The following is a 9,561-nucleotide window of genomic DNA, read 5'->3' as shown; positions in this document are numbered from 1 at the left end:
TCTTTCTTTCTTTCTTTCTTTCTTTCTTTCTTTCTTTCTTTCTTTCTGAGACAATGTCTCACTATGTAGCCCTGGTTGGCCTGGAACTCACTACATAGGCCAGGCTGGCCTCAAACTCACAGAGATCTTCTTGCCTCTGCCTCCCGAGTGCTGGGATTCAAGGAGTTCAACACCATACTCGGCTTCACTTTATTATTTTTTTCCTGAGACAGGGTTTCTCTGTGTAGCCCTGGATGTCCTAGAATTACTCTGTAGACCAGGCTGGCCTTGAACTCACAAAGATCTCCTGTCTGCCTCCTGAGTGCTGGGATTAAAGGCATGCACCACCACAGCCCGGCTTACTAACTCTCTTTACAGAGGGATGGAAGCCAGAGAGGCCAGGCTGCGGCACCGTGCAATGTCACCAAAGGGACTCCCGGGCCAGAACTGTTCATGGTTCTGCCTTACTCACAGTGACTTGCAAAAAGGCTTCTTATGTGGGTGAACTATGACTGTCATCATCACTGGCTTGCTGTGTGGCCCTGGGAAAGTCACTTCCCTTCTCTGATCCTCAAAAGCTAAGCCACAGGCAGACACTGGCTCCCAGTGTTTGTGGGCTATATTTTTCTTCTTTTTAATTTTTCTTCTGTTTTCAGACATGGTCTCAAGTAGCACAGGTTGCTCTCAAACTACACAGCCAAGGATGACCTTGCACTTCTGACCTACTGCCCGCATGCCGGGATTACAGGGCTGCGCCACTATGCCCCTCCAGTGCAGTCAAGTCGCTGAACTCCCATAACCATCTGCAGCGGCAATGTCTTGTCTTCTTTTAGGGACACTGGGGAAACTGAAAATCAGAGAAATAAATATTCTTGCCTATAGCCACAGGGAGACTCAGTAAAGAATTCATAAAGTCTGGACCCTTGACCACCATTGGGGAGGTCCTCCAGGAGAGGCACAAGCTCTTCCTTCCCTTGATCCGCCATGGCAGACATCAGTAATCAACGCCTGTGCTGTTGTCTCTCTCTCCCACCTTTCTTCTTCAGATCATTTCAGCAAAAGACAGTGAGAGGCAGCGACCTCCAGCCTCTGCTGGTTATGACTAAAAATAACTTCTCAGGTATCATGTTCCCTTTTGACTGTTCAAAGACTGGTTTCAGCTATTCTTGTTTTATTTTGTAGACCCAGCTAGAGGATCAGCAGGAAAAGGTTCTGGAATGAAAAAAGCTTAATCCATTCCTGCTGACCCATGGCTATGACTGTGGCATGTAAAGACTCCCTCTCCTGCCCCCTGTAAACCCAACTCACCCTGATCCCCAGTCACTAGGATCAGCAGCCACAGCACCAGGAGGCCTGAGGCCCAGGTAGATTTGGACCCCATACTGGAGCTAGGAGCAAAGGAGAGAGATGGAAGGTGAGTCATGGCAGAAAACTCCCCTCCACAGACATTCAGCATGGAGGAACCAGACAGCTCCAGGAAGAATTAGGAATCAGAACTCAGAAAGACCAGCAAGTCACTGAAGTTTCACACAGTAAGGCAAGCAGAGGCCAAGCAGGATTTTCTTCCGAGCCTCTCCCTTCAGAGAATCCAGGCTGAGCTGTGGCTTAGTGCTGGGATGCCTGCTAAGCGCACAGGGGGTCCTGGGTTCTGGTCCCAGCACCTTCCAGGCTTACCTAGGCCTTGGGTTCTGTTCCCAGATCTTGACACACTCCTGTGGGGTCCCCAGTTCTAGTTAGTCTCTGACTCCAAAACCAGCGAAGCACCTGTGAGGCCTGGGCTGGTTTTGGTGGCTCAGACCTGTGATCTCACATCTCAGCCCAGAGGGGTAGAGACAATCTACACAGGTTTAGCCCAATCCGGTCTTCTCGGCAACTCCCCTGCCCCTGCTCCTGCCTTGCTGTGAGACATCAGGTAAGTAGCTTAGCTTCTCTCTGCCTCCCTTTCCTTGTGGGTCAGATGAGGACAACAGCTGGCTGGAAGGACGGATGAATCAACTTATAGACAATGCTTTGAGCAACTTGGCTAGCAGGAGAACATTCTAGCTGTGGCTGATATTATCACTAAACTTCACACTGCCAAGTCTGAAATCCTGTTTTCCAAGTTAGCTTCCACCATCAGAATGGGAGCTCCTAAGGGAAGCAATGGGTCCGCATCCTTTTGGGGGTCCCCAGGCCCTTCCCAAGCCCAGTTCTCCCAGCTGACTGCAGCCCACAGAAGCTGCCTCCGCCTGGAGCTATCCCCTCCATAGGGACCAGGCCTCACCTGCTGGGTGGTAAGCAATTATTGAGTGCCTGCTGTGAAAAAAGGTTTACCCCATGCCTGAAAAACATTCATTCATTCCCCAAGGATTCCTAAAACTTTGCCCCTCTCCTAACTCAAGCCCCTTACAGAAGCTCAAAGGGGACAGGAGAGGGGAAGCCAGAGTGCAAATCTGCCCTTCGGCCTATCAAAGAAGGGGAGGCCCTCGCGGGTGGGGTCTCTAGAGGCTCGAGGAGGGCAGCTCCCTTCACCTCTCCTCCGGGTTTCTACGAGCACTAGGGGAGAGCCGGGCTGGGACCTGTCCTTGGTGCTGAACTCTGACGCCTAATGCGGTGGCTCTGGCCGCAGCCTGCCTTACCCCCAGACACCCCACGCTCTTTGCTTTGGGATGCGCAGCAGAGCACAGGCTACAAAGTTGTAAATAAATATCCACAGCCTCTAACTCCAATCCAGGCCGTTCCCGTTTCTTTCTCTGGAAACGCTAAGCCCAAGCAGGTTATCCTAGTGGCTGAGACTATCCCATTTTGGGGGAGATCAAGACCAGAAAATGTGTTCTCTCTCCCCACTCCTCTCCACATAATTGAGTTCAGCTGGGTACAGTAGCCAAATACTGTCATCTCCATTACTGTGGGAGATGGGGCAGAAGGGTCAAGGGTCTGAGGCCACCTTAAACTTCATTTTGAGTTTAAAGTCAACTTGTACTACATGGGATCCAGTCTTTAAAAAAAAGATCCCAGGCACACACCATCACACCATTAATCCCAGCTCAGAGGGAGCAGAGGCGGGTGGGTCTCTAGTTTGAGGCCAATGTGATGTATAGAGTGAGCTCCAGGACAGTCAAGCCTGCATAGAAAACCCTGTTTTGAAAACACCTGTCCCGCTACCCCACCAAAAAAAAAAAAAAATCTGTTACACTCTACCCACTATGCAACTCTGCTTCAGGGGCCTTATCCTCCCTGCCTCAGTTTCCCCACCTGTAAAATGAGCCCCGTCCAGACAAACCCTCTGAAATTATCAGGAAGAAATGAACTAGGACTTGTAATACATCACCTTTTAAAACAGCTCTGTACACAAAACCTTGGGAACACCCTAAAAATACCTAAAGGTAGTCCAGCATGGTGACAGACACAAAGTCAGCCTCACGCTCCTCCCTTCTCAAACACTCTTTCTCTCCCTTCCCCTCACACCCTCACACGCCCACATCCTTCTCTTAAAATACTTCCTTCCCTGGGCCACCAGAGGTGAGTGACAGCATTTGGGCTGAGGTCTGGGCCCACCCCCTCATGAATGATGCATTAGCCTCATGTATATGCAAAGAGGAGCCTGCAAGGGAGAGGGGAGACACATTCATGGGCCTGTGTGTGTTTGTGTCCCGGTCCCATTCCCAGCCCCACCCCAACCCGTCTCCACTGAGTTAGAGTTGGACGTTTGTCATCTGGTGTCACTGGATGTGTGACTGGGCGTGCATCTGTGGTTTGTGTCTGGGCAAGGGTATATCTGTGTCTATACCCTGTGGTGTGGGGGCATCAGCTCCACGAGAATTCTGGTCCCTGGCAGAAGCCTCGCACAATCACCCACGCGCCTTTGCACACACTGTGGTTCCTGGCTGGAGACTCACACTGGGTTTGTGTGCACACGCACACATGTGGAACACGGTGAAGGAATAAAGAAGCCGAGCCGGGGATCTCCACCCCGCCAGCCGCTCCTACAGCGACTCCTCAGCCTTGCACCTCCATACTCTGGGTCCCCGTTCCCTATTCACAAGACACACCCCAAGAGAGACACACACACAGACTTCCAGAGACATTAACAAAGGGAACCCATGCCAGCATTCACTGGGTAGGCTGTGCGACCTCTACACAAAGACACCCACAGTCTGGAGCCCTCGCCGAAACCCCTAACGGATCCACAGCAGGGCTGGCTCCTCCCACCGGCTGCCACACCAGCCCTGGGAGGTACAGACGGGTGCTGTGGCCTTGGTGAGCGACCCATCATTGTCACTAGCATCGTGGCCCCAGCAGCTTTGTAACAAAAGACACTAACTGTTAGCAGTTATAGTAGTCACAGGAGACCCCAGACCCTGACATGCTCTGCTCATGGCCTGCTGACACACAAAGACCCCGCTCGCTGGGGGAGAGCCTTCCCTGTTTACCTGTGGGGATGTCCAGGGCCACAAAGACTGCCGGAGCCTGGGGTGGCTCAGTGTGTTCCCCCATCTCCACATGCCCAGCTTGGGCCATGCCCGCCCTGCCGTGCCCCAGCCTGGCTCCCTCCCCTCCTCCCAGCCACACTTAGAATGAACAAAGCCACACTGTGGTGTGAGCAGGGGGGTCACTCTGACACCCCAGTGCACCGTCCCTTCCCTTCTAAGACCTGGTCACCCAAACAGAGTTCTAAAATGCACCACACAGACAGACTAGGTGTGAAGCAGGGTATGGAGAGCTGAGCTGATGCGTGGCATCAGGGGTCCCTGTCTCTCCGCAGGGTCCGTCTAGGTCCTGGATATCCATTTTGGGGCATACCAGAAGCCCACACCCAGCATTAGCCAGGACACCAAGCATGCTCCCTGGGAAAAGGGACTGCACCCCAACTTCGCATCTGTTAGATACCCACCCCTCGCTGAGGATGGGCGCCTGAGTCGCCTTCTTAGCTCAGGATTCAGTAAGAAGACAGAGACCTGTCTGGCTTCTCTTCCCAGAGATGAGACTCCGCTGTGCACACTCTAGAATTGGGAGCCACCTCCCCACCCCAGCCCTTCATTCATGTGTAAATTAGAGGGCCCCACTTCAAATTCCCTGGGTGTTTCAGCTAAGACACCAGGGTCCCCAGTCCCAAGACATCCTGGTCATGCGCAGGATGCCCTTGTCTTTTCTCCAAACTCGGAGTGCCCCTGCCCTAGCCCTAGCTCTCAGCGACTCCTGCTTGATCCAGAGAACTATCCTTAGCCAGGGACCCTCCCCACGGGGGGGTGGGGAGAGACGTTTTTTTTCATTCAAGAATCCCATTCCCAACACCACTAAGACCGCCCCTCATGCGTTCCGCGCCCCCCCCCTCAAAAAACTTGGCTCCCCCTCCCCCACCGTTCCCTGCCCATCTCCATCTGGGAGAGGGGCTTCTCCTTCATCCTGGTCAGTCCTCCCCAAGTCCGATTCTCTGCTGCCCCCCTTCTTTGCCAGGCCCCCACACCTGGCTCCTTAACGCGGATGCATTCCCACCGCTCCGGGCACAAAGGACGAGCCGCCGGGCTTCGGGTGCTCCTTCAGCCCCAGCGCCTGGCGCTCAGCACGCCAGGCGCAGCCTCCTCACTTATAAAGGACCACAGGGATGCCGTGCGCATGCGCAGCCCCAGGCCTCCAGCAGCGTTTGGGAGGGCGGCTGCCTGCCTGAGATTCCTTTCACGTCTGTCGGGACGGGCCCGAGGGCTGGCAACATCTGACTCCGCCTCCATTCTCTTTGCCCGCTTAGCAGGTCATTAAATAGCCCGTCCTGCCTCACCAGGCCGCCGTCTCCAATTTACAGGTGGGAAAACTGAGCCTCAGGGAGTTAAGAATGTTGCCAAGGTCACTCAGAGGGAAAGGGCAGAGTGGAGATTGGTAATGGACTCTCCAAGACTCCAAGGACAGTCAACCATTCCTGGAACAGAAATGGGCATGGGAGGAGGCGCTGGGTCACACTGCTGCCAAGAGTCACCAGAGAGCCAGTGACATAAAAAAGGGTTTGCTGCCAACCCCGGGGCCGACGGGTGGAAGGAGAGAAGGCTCCTGCTACTTGTCCTCTGACCTCCACAACCTCACACAAAATAACAAATAACAAAATAGAAAACGTTAAGTCATCACATCAAGCCTGGCTCTGCTAACGGCAGAACTGCTCCAGCGGCCCAGCCATGTTCATTCCATTCATTCCCTCACTCAGTCACTCAGTCACTCCTCACTCAGTCACTCCTCACTCAGTCACTCACTCAGTCACTCACTCACTCACTCACTCACTCACTCACTCACTCAGTCACTCACTCAGTCACTTTGTCCTATCATCATTTAATGGTGCACACAAGGCCACGTGTTTAGGATACTCCTACTTTGGGCAGGAGAATGTGGGACATCTTGGTTCTTGTTCTTTAAAAGCCAAAATTTTAGGGGCTGGGGTGGGGAGTCAGGAGGATCAGGAGTTCAAGGTTCATCTCCAGCTTCACACAAATCAGAGCCCAGCCTGGGCTACATGAGACCACAGCCTCAAAAGCAGTGGGGGTGGGTGTCAGGAAGGGGCTCATGGGTGAAGTGCTTGTCTCGCCCCAGCACCCATGTAGAAGCTGGGTTTGGTGGCTGGGTTTGGGGTCTCTGCCCCAGTGGGGGCAGAGAGAGGTGGAGCCTGCCCTGTGTCTTTTTTTTTTTAACTTTTTATTGGTTCTTTGTGAATTTCATATCATGCACTCCAATCCCACTCATCTTCCCCTCCCCTCATACTCACCCTCCATCCTTGCCATCCCCCCCAACAGAGAAAAAATCTCACTGTGGAAGCTGTAGTGTTGACAGTATACCCTTTTGTCCACACTTCTTTGCTTGCAAATGTTCATTACAATGACTCGTTAGTCCGGCATGAGGCCTCTGGCTTCTGCTGCTCTATCGACACTGGAACCTCACTGGGACCCCTCTCAGATATCCTGTTGCTGCCCTATGTCATGGAGACCCTGCAGTTTTGGATCTGTAGGACTGGTCTCTTCATCGATGGGGTAGATTTTGGGGTGGGCCGCCTCAGAGTCCTGGATCTGGGCCTGAGGGGTGTCTGAGCTGATCAGCCCACCAGCTCTGCCTCTTTTACATCGCTGGGGCCAGCTCACCTGCAGCCCTACATCCACAGCAGGATCTCCATAGTGCTGCAGTAGGTGAGGGGCAGGGCCTGCTCTCCTGCCTGCAATAGGTGACAAGGGGCAAGAGGGGGCACCTCTCCCTCCCATGTCACGCACAGCAGACAAGTGGTGGGCCAGCTCTTCCATGCTCATGCCCTCAGGACCAGCTCGCCTGTGTCCCTGCCACCAGGGCCAGCTCTGCTGTTGCTGACCAGGTGAGGGGCAGGGCCTGCTCTCCCAAGTGTTGCTACTGATGAGAGGCAGGGCCAGCTCTCCTGCTCTCATGACCTCAGGGCGAGGGCTTCTGCCTGTGGTGAGGAGATAGGCAGGACTGAAGGGAATATAGCCCTCATGTATGGTAGAGCCAGCTCCTCCACACCCATAGCCTCAGGGCCAGCTCACCTGCCATGCCAGGATGCCCAGGTGAGGGTGGGGCCGGTTCTGCACAGCCCTCAGACATCAACATGTCCCCAGGTGGCAGCCCACACCAGGGGCAACTGCCTGGCCTTTAGTGGTAATGGACCTCCTGCTGCAGCAGGGCCTTGGACCCAGATGTGTGGCCCCTGGTGGCAGCAGGTCAGAATCTGCCCATGGTTCCGGGCAGCATCACTGGCTGCTCACATCAGGCTGTTCCTTGCTGCCCTCCAGTTCTGCGTCTTTATTGTGCGCACATCCTTCCGTGTCTCTTTCTCTTCCATTGCTTTATCACTCACTTGCTCATCTCAGTGGCGCCTGGTGTTTCTGAGTGTCCGGGGTCATCTCAAGCATGTTCTGCCCGCCCCCATGCCTGTGGGGCGCTGGTCTGGTGGTCTTCTTAGGTTTGCTTTTTTCAGGTTCACAGGTCAGAAGACTGAATTCAGACATGGCCTCTCTCCTCCCTGCCACCTAGTGACGCTCATGCGACACAGCAGCCACTCTTACAATGCCTCTAGGGCCAGTCTTTTTGTTGTTTTTTGCTTTTTGTGTTTTTGAGACAGCGTCTCTCTGTGTAGCCCTGGCTATCCTGAAACTTGCTCCGTATACCAGGCTGGCCCCGAAATCAGAGATCTGTCTGCCTCTGCTTCCTGAGTGCTGGGACTAAAGATATGTGCCACCACTGCCTGGCCCAGAGCGCCAGAGCCCTGTGTTTTGGGGCCAGCTAGTCTAGCCAAAAATGGTGAGCAAGCCTCAAACACAAATTAATGGGTAAACAAGTACATTGGAGAGAAATAGAGGGAGAAACTCCATGTGGACATCTGACCTTCACCCCAACCACGTGTACTTTTATCCAGACAACAGGGCACACACCAGTGGAACCAGCGCTCAGCAGGCTAAGGCACAGGATCCTGAGTCCACAATCAGCCTAGACTACAAAATGTGTCTCCAAAGGAAGCAGAACAAATCTAGAATTCTGAATGGAATATTATTAAGCTGTGAAAAGTTCTACACACAACACTGCAAGGAGAAACCTGGAAACAGTGATGCCGAGCTGTCAGGGACAGACAGGCACAGAAGACTGCATCTTGAATGGCCCCAAGACAGGAAATGTCCAGAATGGTCCAATCAACAGAGTCAGAAAATAGAATGGGGCTGGGAGTGACTGCTGCAGGCAAGTGGGCTTTCTCTCAAGGTGTGAAATTTCATTAGAGGAAGAGGGGGCTGGAGAGATGGCTCAGAGGTTAAGAGCATTGGCTATACATCCAAAGGTCCTGAATTCAACTCCCAGCAAGCACAGCCTGTGGGCACACATGCAAGCAGAATACTGCACAAATAATAAATAAATAAAATATTTAAAACTATTTTAAAAGCAGAAGAGGTTGTGATCTTAAACTATTGTAAAAGTTCTCAAGCCGGCCTCACCGCAGGATCACTACTGGCTGCAGGGTTTTGTTTGTTTGTTATTTGCTTGCTTTGAGACAAGAGCTCAACATATTATCCTGGCTGCTATGGACGGGCTATGATGTAGCCTAGGCTAGACTTGAACTTCAAATGATCCTCCTGTCTCTGCTCCAGAGCAACAGGATTCCGGTGTATACCACCACACCCATCCTTGTCATTGTTTTGCTGGTTGTGATTGTTCATAAGATTTTCTCCTATTTAGGTGTAGGAGTGTGTGTGTGTCTGTGTGTGAATAACTACGAAGTCAGAAGGAGCCAGGTCCCCTGGGGCACAACCCGGCTTGAGTCTTCCACAAGATCAGCAAGTGCTCTTAGCTGCCTGGCTGCTTCTCAGGACCTGCCACCTGCTTTAAAACACAAAGCCAGGTCCCATATCTCTCAGCCTGGGCTAGAACTTGCTGTGGTGTGGTGGTGCTGGGCTGGAACTCCGGGGCTTTGAGTACGCTGGGCAAGTAGGCTATCCACCGAGCCTTGGTCCTAGCCCTCCAGCCGTGGTTTAGTTTGTTCTTGAGACTGGCTGAGCATGGAAATCACACTCAAACATACACACTCACACATATTCACACACACACAAAGTTTTTTGTTTGGTTTGGTTTGGTTTT

The 9,561-nt window shown here is 52.9% G+C and overlaps 1 protein-coding gene and 1 non-coding gene across 3 annotated transcripts in view; both read right to left on the bottom strand.

The window, feature by feature from the left end:
* The window catches only part of Ncan (neurocan), a 25,712-nt gene extending 20,208 nt beyond the window's left edge, over positions 1-5,504 (bottom strand). For both annotated transcript variants that reach the window (XM_055618682.1, XM_055618681.1), the window contains exons 1-2: positions 5,426-5,504; positions 1,288-1,367 (exon numbers count right to left, since the gene is read on the bottom strand). In XM_055618682.1, the coding sequence (XP_055474657.1) occupies positions 1,288-1,360 (73 nt within the window). In that variant the 5' untranslated portion in view covers positions 1,361-1,367; positions 5,426-5,504. The remainder of the gene's footprint in view (positions 1-1,287; positions 1,368-5,425) is intronic.
* Positions 5,505-7,892: 2,388 nt separating this feature from the next.
* LOC129685387 (small nucleolar RNA SNORA17) lies at positions 7,893-8,021 on the bottom strand. The gene has a single exon (XR_008721478.1). It is a non-coding gene; the product is annotated as a small nucleolar RNA SNORA17 (small nucleolar RNA).
* Positions 8,022-9,561: the final 1,540 nt, after the last annotated feature.

The sequence above is a fragment of the Psammomys obesus genome, unplaced genomic scaffold (assembly GCF_907164565.1).
Source record: "Psammomys obesus unplaced genomic scaffold, mPsaObe1.curated_primary_1811, whole genome shotgun sequence".
In the NCBI taxonomy this organism is placed as follows: Eukaryota; Metazoa; Chordata; class Mammalia; order Rodentia; family Muridae; genus Psammomys; species Psammomys obesus.
This window is presented reverse-complemented; position numbering and strand designations above follow the sequence as displayed.